At 37.0% G+C, this 17,253-nt stretch overlaps 1 protein-coding gene across 12 annotated transcripts in view; it reads right to left on the bottom strand.

Annotated features, from left to right (window-relative positions):
- The window catches only part of SENP7 (SUMO specific peptidase 7), a 38,935-nt gene that overhangs the window by 2,430 nt on the left and 19,252 nt on the right, over positions 1-17,253 (bottom strand). For 11 of the 12 annotated variants that reach the window (XM_051780956.1, XM_051780951.1, XM_051780949.1 and 8 more), the window contains 16 exons: positions 16,500-16,675; positions 15,222-15,576; positions 14,511-14,662; positions 13,504-13,650; positions 11,978-12,011; positions 11,048-11,221; positions 9,229-9,491; positions 8,067-8,200; positions 6,796-6,912; positions 5,204-5,323; positions 4,175-4,267; positions 3,259-3,446; positions 2,791-2,843; positions 2,428-2,465; positions 2,131-2,199; positions 1,177-1,327 (listed from right to left, as the gene is read on the bottom strand). In XM_051780956.1, coding sequence (XP_051636916.1) covers positions 1,177-1,327; positions 2,131-2,199; positions 2,428-2,465; positions 2,791-2,843; positions 3,259-3,446; positions 4,175-4,267; positions 5,204-5,323; positions 6,796-6,912; positions 8,067-8,200; positions 9,229-9,491; positions 11,048-11,221; positions 11,978-12,011; positions 13,504-13,650; positions 14,511-14,662; positions 15,222-15,576; positions 16,500-16,675 — 2,264 coding nt within the window. The remainder of the gene's footprint in view (positions 1-1,176; positions 1,328-2,130; positions 2,200-2,427; positions 2,466-2,790; positions 2,844-3,258; positions 3,447-4,174; positions 4,268-5,203; positions 5,324-6,795; positions 6,913-8,066; positions 8,201-9,228; positions 9,492-11,047; positions 11,222-11,977; positions 12,012-13,503; positions 13,651-14,510; positions 14,663-15,221; positions 15,577-16,499; positions 16,676-17,253) is intronic. The other variant, XM_051780948.1, reaches the window with a different exon arrangement.

Here is a 17,253-nt window from a genome sequence, read left to right on the forward strand (position 1 = left end):
AAAGAATTTCAAACCCTTCCACTGCTGCTGAGACCAAGGAGGCACAAACAAGTTCCCACACGAGTGTGACAGGCTTCCAAGTCAAATTCCAGTTCCTCCATCATAATCACATACATACATACCCTCACCAAAAGGTACTCATGGTTCCACTCCTTGATCAGGCGGCCTACAGTAGATGCCCACTACTATGTCACCCATATTAGCCTGCTCTTTAGTCACTACCCATAAACTCTCAGATGGCTTCTCATCCAACCCAAGGCAGAGATTCATGAATTCCAGCTGCTCTCACATCAAGGGCAACTCTACCTCCTTGTCTTCCCTGCCTGTCCTTTCTGAAGAGTCTTATCTATCCATTGTGGCACACCTGCCACATGAGGTATCTCACAACATTCCCACGAACCCAGCAGGATCTTAGCCCTGCAACTGCATGCAGATCTGCAATTCCTCACATTTATCCCCCACACTGTGTGCTTTAGTGTACAGGTGCTTTGGAATGGCAATCTGTTCTCCCACAGAAGAAAAACTTGTCCGCTGTCCAAGGCCCCACACAAGGCTTTGCATGCACAGGAATCTCAGAGAATGTGGACCACACCTCTAAGCACCAAGGAAGCACAGCCATTCAAAGGACAGAGTAAGAGGGCAGTGCACTGGATCAGGATGAGGAAGACTTGGACACCTTAGAAGGCAGTGCCTGAAGCCCAGGATCTGCAGATGTCTAAAGGTATGTGCTGAACAAAAAGAGAGGCTCCCTGAGGTCTGTGCATTCCCTTTTAAGAATTACCCCCTCACTCACTCCAGAAGCTGCTGCCTGCAGAGTCACTCAAAGGCCAATGCACAAGGTGACCAAAATTTTAGATGCTACAAGAACTGATGCAAAGATACATACATGAAATAGACTCCAAATACACCCAAATACTTAGGGATATTGAATGTGTCCATGTAAAAGCAACGTTTAACTACAGGGTCAGAAATGTTTGGTGACAGTCAGATGAGAAACCAGATATAAAGACCCCAGCCACTATGTGAAGAATGGGTTTAATCTCCTCTTCTTCAAATGGCTTTGACACTTCTAACACTGTGCCTCACAGACTTTTGTGTCTGGCTATTTCCTTCAAAAATACGTTTTCGGGGTTTAAGGTAATTTGGTGGAAAGGGGAAGGTAGTTTCGATTTGTACCTGGAAAAAGCTTTCCACATATTGCAGCAAATAGACCCCACAATCACTGCTGTTATCTTGTTTAGGCACTCTGGGACACAGGTCAATCATTGTTGATTTACTGAATTCCCGATGTGTTTTTCGCTTCGCTTCCCATTCCATTTCAAGGTACCTACAAGAGAAAGCAATCAGTTGAAATACTTGAGAAATAGCTCAGTTTTTTGGGGATACTATTCATTATTGTTCCAGAGCTGGCCAAAAAGCTAAAATAGTTTTAATCAATTTATTTTTAACAGAATCTGTCAAAGAAATTTATACACTATTTCAACTATTCAATATTCTACTGCACTCAGAGGCATCTCTACCACATAATAAGAAATATACAAAACAGAAATAGGCATGATATTACTTAAAACCAGTTATTTGTGCTGAATTTCTTTGAGCTATTAGGATACCAGAACATTTTTAAATCTTAAGGAATAACTCCAGGAATCTTTCCTGGCTATCACACAGATTCTTCCTGGATTCATCCTAGGAGGCCAGCAGAAAATGAACAATTCTGTTTTGATTCAAATATCTAACAACTTTTTAAAAAGTTGTTGATAGATGTTGAAGTAATGAGGAACATGTAAAAGTACTGAAATTTTTAGGACATTCTTCCAATACTTACATACTTATCACATAAAAGACTGAATATATTTTTACTCTCACTTTTCAAAACAAATAATACCATTCCACTCTAACTGTACTGACACATCAAACTTTTAGACAGCTTCAGTCTACTTTCTACATTTTTGCACATATATAGGAGTGGATTTAACACTAATTCTGTAACCGCCATCAAAAAAATGAACATCAGCCTTTTGGAAAACCAATCACTTAAATTTCAAAGTATTAGTTTAAAAAAAGTATTTTGAATATAGAAATACGACCAGCAGCACCTCTTGTTAAAAGATAGAAATTGTAGTTACTTACTCTCTCAAAACCTGAACTGTTTTCTGCACAGAACCAGCTTTCAAAGAATCTAAGATGAGTATACACGGCCTGTATACAACAAAAATAAACAAACAAATCATTGCAGTCTTTCATTATCACACTACTGAAGCAAGTATTTTATTTGAATAGAGTTTACCAAGAGCATCAATATCTGAACCAATGTGGTAAAAATGGACAAGTACCTATAGCTGTGGTTTTATGAAAAATAACTGAATTACTGCAGAATTTCTTAATGTAATTTAATGTTACAAAATTAGAAAGAAAACTGAAACATACCTTTTACAAATCTGCCTTTTGGAATTACTTAGGGAGATCTGAGAGAAAAGAAAAGAAAATAATCTTTAAAGAAACCAACAGCAATTACAAACTACCATCTTCATAGATATAAAGGTAGTGAGAGAAGTTCTCATTTCAGAAAGACAGATAAATCATTTTTAAAAACATGTGAAAGCATAGCAGAGCAACATAGGTGGGCAAAGGAGGACTTAAGGCGAATCAAAAATGTCTTGCACATACTGCAGGCTATGCAAACATTGACAGCTACTGCAAAAAAGATGATGCAAAATCACTTGGTCAAAGTCTCACAGCCTTCAGAACTAGAGTAATACATTTTTTCTGTCAGTACAAAAAGGTACTTACTTTAGAAATAGCTGAATCTAGAACTGAAGCAGCAGCAGCAATTTCATTGCCACCTAGTACAAAAGAACAAATTAGTAAGTCTTTAAGAAAATATTTTCTAACCAAATTTTTTTTATTTTCAAGTTCCTGATTATTAGTGTTCAAAATATGATAGTGAAGAACTAATTTATAAACTAATTTTGAACATTCCCATCTGAATGTTCAAATAGCAGAGTTACTAAGGGTAATTTTCCTGATAAAATTCTTACTGAAATGACTTCCCAATCATCACTGATTTTACATGTCCCTTCCAGTATTTTCCAGAGTTGCAGATACCTTGCAGTCCTTGCTATGCATGGTGATATAAAAACAAACTACATCAGCCTTGATATCCTAAAACCTATCTCTTACTTAATTTCCCTCCTTCAAGGATTAAGACACTATTAGAACTGTATATCGCTTGACATCATTCTTTTCTAGATTACTTACCTTTTGAGAATAAAATTCTGTTAGAATCCATTTCTTCTTCACCCTTGAAAAACACTGAACCAGGTCTAGTGTTCTCACTCTCTGACCGAAGTGGAGACTGGTGAGATAAGGAATTCTGATGGGGACACTCCTCATACACAGCTTCTTCTAACCAAGGGAAACAGATAACTGCAATGTACCAATGAGACCTGCCCAGCAGGAGGGAGACGGGGGAAAAATGTCAAAACTGTGTAACATTTGGTTCTCAAAAGGCTATGAAAAGCTTTTATAATACTGAGAGCTCATGAACAACTGTTCTGTGATACATAACCATCATTGCCATGTTCCTTTATGGCATCTCATACCAATCCTCTCATTCATTTTTTCACTTTGCATTGTGGCATAACAGCAAAAATCAGTATCAATTCCTTTGAAAAAAAACAAACCCAAAATTCATCACAGCAATTTATCAATGTTTGGGCACCCATCCCAAAATGTAAGGAAAAAGAAAAAAGGAATAATATGTGATGGTGATCCCAGTTTTGAATATAGCTGAAGGTATTGGCACACCTTTAGCCTCATTTCTTTCTGCACCTGTTTTCCATGTGTACCTCTCCATGACTATTCAGTTTTACAAGAGAGTTTCCACGTCCAGGTCAGTTATTCAACCAGGTCAAGGCACAGACTACGGAAGTACTACTTTTACAAAGTACTTTTTATAGACACCAAAAGCACAAAGTTTGCTAATGACAACTGAATAAGCATTTTGTCTTTAGAACAGACTTCAAAATCACCCATTTCACACCTGTTACTTCTTCAAAATCTTAAGTGTCATGTCCAATGATCCAACCCTACAGCCATAAATTTTTACCACCACAAAATTCAAATATTTAAATCTTTAAATATCAGGAAAAGTGTTGAAAACACACAGACTTACTCCTCATTCACAGGCACAAAGATATAATCTTTACTGAAGATATTTATACGACGAGTCCATGTTCTTACTCTTCTATGTCTTCTCTGTGCCACTCTGAAGAAACCAAATGACAACTGTTATTTGGTTTTGTTCTATTTAGTTAAAGTAAGCAGAGGAATTAGGACTCCTACCCCTCCCCAGTCCCTCAATGTGTTTTTCACTTACTCTTGAAATTTCCCCACAGATTAAAAATAAATCAGCACACCATTGAGCCCAAGTGACAAACAAGCTATTTCTGAACCATCTCAAACTCTTCTGGAAAAAAATTACTCATAGATTTGAATGGATTTCTTGCAGTTATTTATCAAGTAATTATTATTTACTACACTAAATGCAAAAATCTCATCTAAACACCAGTGTAAAAACAGATCTATAGTAATATAAAAACATCCATGAATTAAACTTTCCAATGCCACTTTTGAAGGCCTGTCTATACAACCTTATCTTTTGAAGGGAAAAAGTTAAATGCCTTGCACAGGGTCATCTTGCACACCTGCAGCAAACAGAGGAAAAACAGATCCCCTCCAGTCCAGAGATTTAAGTGCAGGAGCACATTTAATTTCCAGTTCTACAGACATAAAGCACGAGGAGATGATAATAGGAGAATAAGAAAATTCTGAGAAGAAAACTAAATTTAGATTTTCAGTTTTCTTAATTTGCACAAGTTGAAATAGAAACCAACATTTCATAGAACTTTGCTCTGAGTTTCTGATAAAAATATCAAATACATAAATAACTGTCCGAAGTAAAGATTCAGACAAAGTTGGAGAAAGGTGATAACATTTTCATTCATATTCAGTATGAATCACATGTAGATTTTAAGGAAAAACACCAATATGCTTAATTGTGAGTTACAATATTCGACCACTAATCCTTTGGAGAACACCAATTACTATTTCATGTACTAATCAGTAGATGATCTGGAGAACTTCCAAGTGGCATAAATAGATAGCTTGTTTCTGGTCATAATGGCTCCTAAAACAAACTTACGAAACTTTGACATCCCCCTCAGAGGTTTTTTCTGTCCTGGTCAGGCACTTATAGAAGAAACTGCTAAAAATGTGTGTACGGTCAGCAAGACGTTTTGGTGCCTTCTCCAACAACAGGTACCTACCAAAGAGGGAAAAAAAGGAAATTATTTAACTCCTTTTCTAGAAACTACCATTACTGATAAAAAAAGGACAGTTATTTTAATGACTTATCACACTCAGGTTATACTTACTACCAGTTGCCTTCACAGCCACTAATCATGCCAAACTTTTCTCTCTGCTCTATTTTAACTATTCACATGCATGGACATCAGAGTGTGTAACAGCCAAGCAACTACTAAGAAAGCAATAATTTTTTGTCCTAGGTTTGTGCTCCAGTATTCAAGCTTCTGAATTTATTATGGAGTGCTATACTCCTGCATGTACAAAAAGCATAGTGCAACATGCAAAGGTCAGTACAATAACCTGCAGAAGTAAAACAGACAATTTAAGCATGTGAAAGTTAAGTCAAATATTCTGCAAGTACTTATTATTTCACTGTCAATAATTTCACTATAAAGATCAGCTTGAGTGTTTCTTCTGTCATCCTAGAAGACCAAAGCTCTCATAATTGCAGTTATCCTACACAAAGTGCCTCCAGCTTCATCTGATGACTTGGGAAACACAGTCATACATGATACAACTTGCAACACAATGAAAACTGAGAATGTGGGAAGTCTAACAAATTTTAAAAGCAGAGAAGTTTTTGCAATGATTGCATTAAATTCTTTAATTTAAATCTTTCTTTTCTGTTGAGATGAAACCACAGCTGTTGAGAGGACCATGCTGCGTTATTTATTTCTATTTTAGGGCAAAATACAAGGGGGTCTGCTGCAATATCCCATTGAAACACTTTGTAACACATTGCCTTTCCCACTCCTTTAGACAAGGCTTCCTATAGCTCCTGCTCCTTCAGCCATCTGGATGCCAAGTAAAATGGAATTCTTGCTGACAACCTTCAACGAACCAGAATTCTTCTTAGGTCTAAGCCAACAGAGTGAAAATAAACCTCAACTTTAGGGAATGGTGGCCACGGTGCCAGTTTTTGAAAAATTGCTTTCACAAGCAACTTTAGCAGGGTGGCATGGAGTAGCTCAGCCAAGCACAACTTCCTCAAGAAGTATTAGCTGTGTTCCTTTCTGCAGGAGATCTGCATCAGAAGAATGCCTGAAATTGCAAAGAATAGCAGAGGATGCTCCACTTCATGCAAACTTAGTACATAAAATACTAGTGCAGACCATCTACTTTGTTCAACTGCCTACTTAACACTGCTCAGCACTTTCTGTTGTGTAAGGTCACCAAAAGGCTTTTTTTCCTTCAGTTATTCTGTCTGGATTATATCACAGCTCTTTAGAGGGACAAAAAGAATTAAATTAAAACAAATAAAACTGCTAAGAATATAAAAAAGCTTTTAGAAAAGTCCAACATACAAATTCATCACACTCTTTACTCCTGAAATTGTTGTACTGTGTTTAGTGACCAAAATTTACAGTAACATTCAAGTCCAGATCAGGCCCTAGAAAGAAGGGTACAAGCAGGACTGTGATTACTTACTTAAGATAGAAATCAATGATGACATCATTGAGAAACTCTCCATATTCTAAGCACTCTAGGTCTTCTCTTGTGACTCCCAGTCCTCCTTTTGCAGGTGGGGGTGGGTAAACAATTAAACTAGAAAACATAAATCACGTGATAACAGTGACAAACTGTTTTACATGACGTTCTTCTTAGCATGGCTGTTTCACATGTAGAAGATTTTCTAGGAAACCTGTTAAAAGTAGTAGTTCTTGAACTACTTAAAAGTCCTTTACCATTTCTTCTGCTAAGTGTTTCAAAAGAAATACTCACTCCAATGCACACTGAAACTTTGAGAAAAACTTTTGAAAGGAGACTATTTTTTACCTTCATCTTGTTTTTCTATTCTTCATAAAAGTAGTTGACAAATGGCTATATAAAATGTGAAGAAATACTAGGGGACAAATGGTCTGAATGAACAGCCCAACAAGGACTCCTGCATTTCCAGTCAGAGAACTTGGGCTTACACCTCATGTAGCATATGTATTTGTAAGTGGTTTAAAACTGCCCAAGTTACTCCTACCACTAGTATTTAAAATGTACATAAAAGGTTTCAGATTAAAAACCATATTAATTACCTGGAACCATGAACTGAGCATTTTTGCTGTTGAAGAAGCAAAACCAACTGTGATACTGTCAGTAGAAACAGTGACAGCAAAAGGCAAGGGTTCTTAAGAGCAATTTAATCTGGTAATGTTTCCTGTACTACAAAGTATGAGCACTAAGAGGCAAGTGCAGACAGAACTGAGGCATGTCAGTGCTCTCCCAGCATCTTGATACACTAAGTGTCTTTTTTCAACCAAGCTCCTGTACTAACGAGTAAACTGTATGACACATCAGTTATAAATAGAGTGTGACACAGTGAAAGAAAACATAGTTTAGATTTTAAAAAAGGCTCATCTTAAGTTAGCAATAGTTCTGCTAAGATGGACTTAGATGGACACTTACAGAACCCCTGAGGTCCCTACCCTCCCCATTGATGCACCCATGACGTGACCTTGTAGTCACAGTTCAGGTATTCTTCAGTTTCTGTGACATTTTCTGTAATCCTGTAATACATCCATTCTGTCTGTTAACTATCAGGATGGAACAGGAATAACTACACTTAGACTTGGGGATATTTTAGATATCTAGAGCAACTTTCACACAACTTCAAAAACAACTAAAGAATGGTAGTTGGAATAAAAGCCCTCACTTAACTTATTTATTCAATTTCTTTTACTTTCTCATTTATATGAAATATTACTTACTTCTTAACTGCTCCTGTTTCTCTTACTTCTTTCCATTCTTCATTCAGTGCAGAGGACAAAGAGATAGAATAGCAACCACTATTCTGCTTATTTGCAAGGGCATAACTGGGCCTGACCACTTTTAGGTTTGATTCCTATCAGAAAAAAAAACACAAACAGTAATAGCAGTAAAAAGCATTATACAGTTTGATACATACGTAAAACAGAATACAGAAAATTCAAGTTTAAAGCCCACAGGAGTAACCTATATCACTGAAGAGGATTCTTGCTGGAGAGCAAAAGTGTAACCTTCAGGATTTAGGCAAATAAGCCACCGCTCAGGCAATAAAAAATTAATGGATCTTTTAAAATGATGACAGGTCTTAGTTCATAATCTCTCCAAAACTGTCCAAGAATTATTTAGTCAAGTGATGCAGAATCGTTTTTGGAGAAGAAACATGACCTGAAAGGATGGAGGCAAGTATCAGACCGTCTTACTTGGAGCTGTGTGTGCTTGGAAGGTCTGAAAATCCAGCCCTTAAACAATTGGCCTGAAAAACAATACAGATTTGAACTGGTTGGCTCACTATTTAAATGCCCAGTTTCACGGATAATATTTATCTGCTGTCTCTGTGCTTTTTACTAGTGGGAACAAATATATGTAATTTCTGAAGTGGTAATGACGTAGAATTGGATTTAGACATTTACTCCTCAGAGGGATTAAACCATGACAACACATTAACTTCCACAGACATCTCCCCAGCAGCCTGAGGAATCATTCAGCATTTCAAGCTGTGGAGAAGCTTGAAAGTACATCTAGAGGTGTCTGGAGAGCAATATACACAGCTCCTCCTCTGCTGCCTTTCCAGCTCAACCAAAAAATGTCTCCACCACTCATAACTTCATTAACTCCCACTTGCTGCCCTGGAGACACCACAAGGGCAGGAAATCCCTACTCTAAATATACACAACTATGAGTCAATCTAAAGCATAGGTACTTGCTACTCACTGATGAGGTCTACACACTCTCTCTGTGGACACAGCCTAGTTGACTGCAAATTTTGCAACAATCATGACTGATATTTTTTGAGCCATGGATTAAGAAAGAAGGCTGATGGAAAATTTACTAGAATGTGTGAATGCCAACAGGTGGCGATAAAGAAAGCAACAGCTACACACTAACCTGAACTGCAGGTTCATGAGCATCTGAGGTATTCTTTTTTGGCATATATTGCTTTAGTAGATCCTTATGGTAACTCACAAAAGAGCTTTCTTCAGAAGAAAGATCCTTAAACAAGGGAAATGCTTGCTTCAAAGACAAAAACTCAGCGAGATCTGGTGCTCTGTTCTTCTTGCTCACATCTGTAATCAGTTCAGTCAGTCTGTCTTCTTCCCATTCTGTGAGTGGTTGGGACAATTCAAGAAATACAAATTCACCAGGTTTGGCTGGAAAAAGGAGAGAATGGATAGTACTAACTATTAGATTATGTGATAAGAACTTGTTTGCACACCCACAAAGGAGCACAGAGAGACAATGGCAGGCAGGGGAGCCCAAATAATACCCTAACAGGTTCATCACAGGGGCCATCAGCCCACCAATGGCCCACCTGATAAGCCCAGAGGAGCACAGGAGCAAAATGGCAGGTAGGAACCCAAATTAAGGACTTTGAGGAAGACAAACACACTCTGGGCCCCTCCCAGGAAAATCTCAGCCCAAGGGTCCAGATCTAAGTCGATGCTAGAGCACTTCCTGAACTGATAAGAGGTTGATACTGAATTGCATTTTGGGATTACAAAGGACTTAATACGGATTAAGGGAAGAACTAAAGGCAGGCAAAGGGAGGCATTCAGGTGATTTGGGGAGGAAGACGTGTGGGAAAAGAGAGGGTTAAGGGCATAAAAAGGACCAGTCACATCTAAATACTTTGCTGGTCATTACACTTGTCTGGCCATGCCTTGTGCATTGATCAGCACAGCCTGTCTTGTCTTATAAAGTCCTCTCTAACTCTCCAAGTTGAGGAACTCCTCTGACCCCTTTCAGGCTGTCAGCAACACTATGTTATATTTTCCTCTAATGTTAACACACTAAGAAGGCAGAGCAGAAGGTTTCTTCAGCAAGAACGTAACCAAGGTAAATAAACCTAAGACTAAAAGATGCCTCACAGCCTCAGATTCCACTCATTTCACTGGAAACTGTGTCTACAGAAGTTACCAGTAACTTCAATAAACTTACATCAATTAAAGGTAGCCCTCTGCTAAAATTTCACTCAGTATTTTGCTTCAAATTACCTGCACTCCTTATGTTAAAACTAACATTACTTAATAGTTTTTCTTCATACAGGTGGTGACTGTACAGGCAATACATACTACTAAATTTCACACCGGCAACTCTGACATTATCATTTTTGTAGATGTTATTTTGCAATGATTTTGCTTATGTAAAAACATGGTGTAATTGTGCCACTGTGAACATCTGAGCGAAATTTATACTCAGTTTTACAGAGCTTCATGCTAGAAAAACAAATAGTCAGTCTATAATAACCTAAAGACTAAAGAGTCCACTTGGCCTTTAGTGGAAATTTTCTTCAATAATAATGCAATGGCCCAATGCAGCCTTGTCAAAGATCAACTCAATCTTTACTTGCCAAGCCTTTTATCTAGCATATACAATACTCAGGAGTAAGGAGTATCCCATATATTTTAAAGGGAGAGATGCTTTATACACAAGCCTAGTTACAAGGGCTTTCTCACACAGATTACAATTAAACTGTGTTTTGAGGTCTTTTTAATAAATAGCAGTGGTTTTGAATCATATTATGTTAGGTTTTTTCTTCCAAATACAAGTATAGCAAGGCATTTTAGAAAAGCAAAATTGGCCACATTATCTTTAAAATGCAATAAGCTTTCCTCCACATTCAAAAAACACAACTGTAAAATAACCACTTTATGGACATGCCATAAATTAGACCTTTCCTTTGCATTTTAGGAAAGAGATTACTCACATGGCTTGCTGATAACTAACTTTCCCAATTGGGTTTCCATGTTTTCTGCATAATCCACAGACAACCAAAGAAAAATGATAATTGTTGAAGAGGAGCCACCATCACTTCTCCACAAGCCAAACCTCCTGAGATCCAGAGTATCCACTGTCAGCTTAACATTCTTATTGAGAGCCACTGTAGAGAACAGAATTTAAAAGAACCATACCTATAACAGCCATAGTCATACATGTTACATACATGCTGAGATCTAAGTACAACCAGAGCTTATTAACACAGTACTTGTAGATTTTATTCCTGGTATTACATAAAATATCGAGAATTCAACACTGAAATCAGTTACATCAAACTATGTAACACAAAGTTACCAACTGTGACCCCAAAAGCTAAACATCTAAATTTGGGATTCTTTCTGAAAAAAAAAGTTGTATTTTTTCTAAAAGCAAACAAAAAAAAATTGAAAATCATGAACTCCTATTTGCTTTTGGTCAATCCAATTCAGTTATATTCCTCTTATCTTTAGTTGACTCATACATTTTTGTGTAACTCACCTGAGGGTATAAATCCCTAATCTGAAAAGATGAATGTTTCACCTTAAAAATATGCACAGTCATTTTTACTATAGTTCAACACCTATGATATGCAAGAATATGGGAGGCAAGGCCACTAAAACTAAAGGCAAGGCCACTAAAACTAAAGGCAAGGCCACTAAAGCTCATCTTAAAAGTACAGGAAACTGATAAGTTATTAAGGATTACATTATAGACACCAAAACTCCTTTACTGAAAAATGTGAATAAGTAAAAATTATCTAATGTCTTTGTGAAAGCAAGTAAGAGTATAAATTACTCATAACAGAAATACATACTTAGTATTTTAATGCAATACTTTAAAGATACAGTTAAGAGAACCCTAAAGAAAAAAATTCTCTTACCCTGGAGTGGGATCACAATATTCTTTGTTGTAAACTGGAATAAGAATAATAAAAAAAAGATTACTTTGCTTTTTACAAATTGATTAAATCAATATAAGAATTTTTAATTATCTGCATGTCTTTCCTTATAGCCAAATACACTGAAAATAATATAATAGAGTCATTTAGGTTGGAAAACACAATTCACCAAGTCCAACCATTAGCCTGACACTACCAAGTCAAATATGCATAGCCTGAGACTTCATATTGCCTATTTCGCCTGAAAGAACACTCCTGAAGACATACTGCAGAACCTAAATGACAGCAAATAACTTGTAGAGATGCTATGCACTGAGAAATGAAGTTGCAGAGCTGCCTATAGGCTCCTTAAGAAGAAGAAGAAGAAAAAAAGATGAACACTTGAGACAAAAGGAGCTAAAGTAACCCATGATAGGTTGTCAGATGCACTATTTGAATTAAGGACGCGATAGAAACGGTTCAACACTGGGGTGTTACTTTGCTATTTACAATAATTTTTGAATTAAAGGCCTTGAAGGATTCCACTTGCACTGCTGCTATGTCAAAGAGATTTTGCTAAATAAAGAGTGCTTTATTGTCACTTTGACAAAAGGTTCTCATATACATTGACAGAAGAGGTTTCTCCTACATTACCATAGTAAGCACGAAGTTGTGTTCTCCAAGGAAAATGTCTACTTTACACCTAAAGCATTGATTCTAAAATTATTTCAATTCATCCTTCAAATTATTTTGGTCTGTTAATTTAGGAAGTTACCATGAAATGTTTCCATAACTGCATGAGAACTGCTGCACAAAACTGCTGTTTTCTGAAAACCTAAAATTTTTATTATTACTACAATCCAAGATTTCAAGATGTCTTACTGAAAGCAACAGAACATATGCAGGTTCAAACATTTCTTTTTCAGTTGCAATATACAGAATGAGCCTGGTCAAAGACCTGTTGAAACTTCTGGAGCTGGTACTCCATTTAAGCACATCTTCACTTATGTTTCTACACCCAGTGAGTAGCATGTTGCCTATGCACTAGTGGTTTTAGTATTGTTTTTATGCTCTTTAAAGCCACAAAACAAGCAATTTTCTGTTTAAAAGGCAAGATTAGAGCACAGTATATATCTGAACTCTGATCATTATGGATTACTTTATTCTAAATCATTACTATTTCTGAGAAAAGCAACTGGTTTTTCTTTTGAGTGACATTAATTGGCCACTAATATTGCCATTATTTTCTGTTAGAATTCATTACAAGCATCCTCAGTGTGACTTCTCAAGTACAGCATTTATACAGAAGTTTTACATCTGAAAACTGTGGCCACAGAAAATCAGTTAGCTTTTCTGACAGCAATTCAAATGTACACGGTAATGGACTACACACTCCATTGTTTAGCCAAAGGAATTTGATGCAACAATAATCAAAACTGAGTGGTTCCATACTGAGTACCACTGGTTTTGCCTACCAGAATTTTAATTTTTAAATATTCTCAAAACATCATCATAATAGAATGACTTACCTTAGCAGGACCTCTTGATAAGCATTTAAATCTCCCAATGTATAGACTATCAAATGTAACATCCAGTGATGGGTTCATCTGTTTTCTAGGTGTTCTTTCAGAAGGTAAGGTGATCAGACTTTTATCTTCAATTGACTCTGTTAAAAACTGGAAGAAAAAGTATATTTACTACAGGGCTTTAAATGAGATACTTCCCTCGTGTAACCTTAGGATCTCATCACACTGGTAAGAATTTGCTCCCAAAGTCAGCTTCCAAATGAAAAATAACACAAAAGCTTTAAGTGTTAACACATGCATTACTGACAACGTCTTCAAGGGCCTAAAACGATCTCGTTTCACCTTCATTGCCAAGAAATGATCTGTGCACTTTACTAAGCTAGAGTCAAGTAAAAACTCAAACAGAGCAACAAAATAATATCCCTCTTTTCATATCAAAGGTTCAGGATCCAATTCAATGCTTATGATCAAAATGATGCACCTGAGAGAAGAGGCAGCAATGGCTCTTGACTTGTTTCAGGATAACTCAAATCCAGGTCAAAGCAAGCAGCATAAGGCTAATGAAGTCTAAAATGAGGCAACAACCTTTATGGCTAGTTCTAGAATCATATTTTACTGCTAGCCACACAGAAAAGGGAACTTTACCCTGTCTCTCTCTGCTGTCAGCAAAGATCCTTGAATTTCTCCATGCACTGAATTACAACAGAGGACTGGCTGACGAGAAGAAACTGCAATCAATTTAAAACGCTGTGTGAAAACAAGTTTTTCACAGATGTATCTTCATCATGTCTATTTCTAGCTCGGGTTATTATTGGATCCTTTGTTTTCTGATATTAAACATTTCCAAATGTTTGTTTTCAAAACAGGAAATACACTGTATGTTGCAGAAACACCGAAGCTTCAGAGCCAGAGAATTTTGCTTGTGGTTGGGACTATAAACAATTTTCCACAACAAACATTGTAGAAATAAATGGTTGGCATAACAATACATAGGCCAAAAACTAGACTACCTGCTCTGTGTGGCTTTCCATCTTGTCTTCCAACTGCTTGGCTGAGAAGTCAGACTGTTGGTCTGTTTCTTTGATCTCAGTGATACTATCCTGCATCAGCTCTGTGCACTGTGGTTCAGAAGGTGAATCTTCATCATCACTGGAAAGGACGACTGAAGAGGAAAAAAAAAGTATATATACTACATGACACAGACTTAAGAATATTTCATTCATTGTGGATTTCAGACAAGTAAAGAATTCTCTCTTGCAGCACGTAATATCAAGGTACATTGCCCAAACCAGTCAAGATCTGTGTGCATGAAAGTGCATGCAACAAGTACTGCTTTGTATCTTTATGAACACCTTCTATCCAAGATCCTTAAAAGTATTTGGCTATTAAAAGAAACAGGCCACAACTCAGCTGCTTCGAAATAGAGAATATCTTTTCTCAGCTAAAGCATCAGCTTAAGTACAGGCTCATTTTCCATAGCCACAAAATCAGCTGCAAAATAAAGACTGGAATTTTAAAATCTTCCTGTCTATCCTGTTTCTCAAGTACAAGACCCTCTGACTCCAGGCACTGTTCTGTAACCTGCACAGTGCATTACACACAACGTGATCTCCATCTTCAATCTTTTGTTCTGTGTGTTTCAGCTAGCCAGCCAGGCTCAAGTTCTCCTAGTACCTAAGTGTCCCAACAGTAATTGTCAGCAGCACAGACATAGTACATACTTGGGTCAACGGAAACAAGGTGCTGATTACCCCTGCAGATTCTGTTCCGCAGCTTGCTCAGGTACTGAGATGGGTCCATTTTCAATTTCCTGATTGTACTAACTCGTGGTAAAATCACGTCCTCAGTGGTGGCAGAAAGCTGTTTCTCTGACAAATTTCTGGGAGGAGACTCTGAGTCAGACTCCTCTGTGTGGCTGTGAGCAGGTCTTAAGTGCTTGTGTGTGGAAGTGTCTTTACAGTCTCTCTCTAATGGCTGGGGAAGACAATCCAGCACCAGAACAGTATTAGATCTGTCACCTTGTCTGTCCTCACAGGGTGTTTTGCAGCCAGGAGTTGAACTCAAACTTCGCTTTTCCTAGAAACAGGAATCAGAGACAGGATAAAAGTTTATTTCTTGACATTTCTAGATGGTTCATATCAGTGATCGCTGAGATTTAGCTATGTGCTAGAAAAAAATAATTACAGCGTAACACAGCAACATTTAATGCTCAGTTCAGGACAATTTCTCCCTCCTCATATTCCAAAGGTTATTATTATATAAAGACATAAGGGACAACCTTTTAGAAGTTTATTATGACCCCCATTCAAACTGAACAAGGAACTATGTCTTATTTTTCACTAGCTCTCTCTCTGGTTGGGCTAACGGGATTCAGCAGTTGCCTGTCTCTGTGGGGTTTTAATCAGAAGGTGACAGGAATGCCTTTATTGTATTCAAATGCTTGAATATAAATCTTTGTACTTGACTGATTCCCCTCAGTCTTTTGTTTATGTTTTGTTTGGGGTTTTTTTTTGTTTTGTTTTTGTCTTTTAAATCTTAATGATGGATAAGAATAAAACTTTAAGGAAGAGTACAATAAACTGAGGAGAAGGGAGGAAGAAGACATCTGCAAGATTTCAACAACCCCAGGTATATTTAGTAATTTTTGTATTAAAGCCCCTAATTAGCCCCTAACTCTATATCATCTGTGAAAGAAGCTTCCCTTAAGCAGTTAGATGTCTTATTTTCAAAATTCTTTTAGTCCATGCTCCTGTTTGAAAGAAACACTGTCATTCACCTCTCACAACGTTTTTTCCTCCAATAAGGGTACTCTGATGTTGTGGACAGAAGTACATTTACTCACTCCTTCTGATGCATCACTGAACTACTTTCCCTCAACAGGTATAATAAGCCCTACTTATTACAACAATTCTTTTATTTGGGATGTTGCTAATGCTGCTACTGAAGTGTGTGTGCATGCGTGTACACAAACACATACATTAAAATTAAGTGCAACTTACAGAGAGTACAAGTGATTTTTCTGGAATGTGTGCATTACAATCATCAGAAATATGGCCACTATGTCTTCTTTTCCTTTTCTCAGAAGCAAAAGAGCCCGAGTCCTTCTGACTAAGAGTAGTGCTGTTCATCTGTCTGCCCCTTTTCTCCAGTTCATCATAGTGCTTGTTTTCTGCATCTAAAAAGGAGGTGATTTAACAGATTATCCTTAAAAACCTTTACATTTCTCCATATCCATTATGTCTTAAATAAAATGCACGGGAGTAGGCATCTTCCACGAGTATCTTTAATAATTCTTTCCTTTTTTAAATTGTGTGTGGCTGCCAAAACATATTCCCTAAAATAATTAGGAATATTATTATTGCATAATTACTTAAGATAAGGGCATAAACAAATTCATAGCTCCCTTCCAAGTAAGAATTAGTGTTTCTTTAATCTTCTGCCAGATACAATATTCTCAGTTTCCTGTTCTAATCTGCAAATATTACTAATCAGTATAAAAAGGCAGTACATTATCCCTGGAGACTGAGCACAGAGGTCATAATTCTTCAGCAGTGAATACAAGTATTGTCAAATAGCATAAACATTTTAGCAGTGTTCACAAACCACTGAGCATTCTTAATGGATTACTTTCTTGATTATAAAAGACTTTTTAGAAAATCAGGATTATAAGAGTGAAGTGAGGTTTTCTTCAGTTTCATTTTTCTTCCACAGGTTTGATTCACCATAGTTTTATTCCTATTTAAAACCAGGCAT

Source organism: Manacus candei, unplaced genomic scaffold (assembly GCF_025592945.1).
Source record: "Manacus candei isolate 608988 ecotype Guabito, Panama unplaced genomic scaffold, ASM2559294v1 h1tg000014l, whole genome shotgun sequence".
NCBI lineage: Eukaryota > Metazoa > Chordata > Aves > Passeriformes > Pipridae > Manacus > Manacus candei.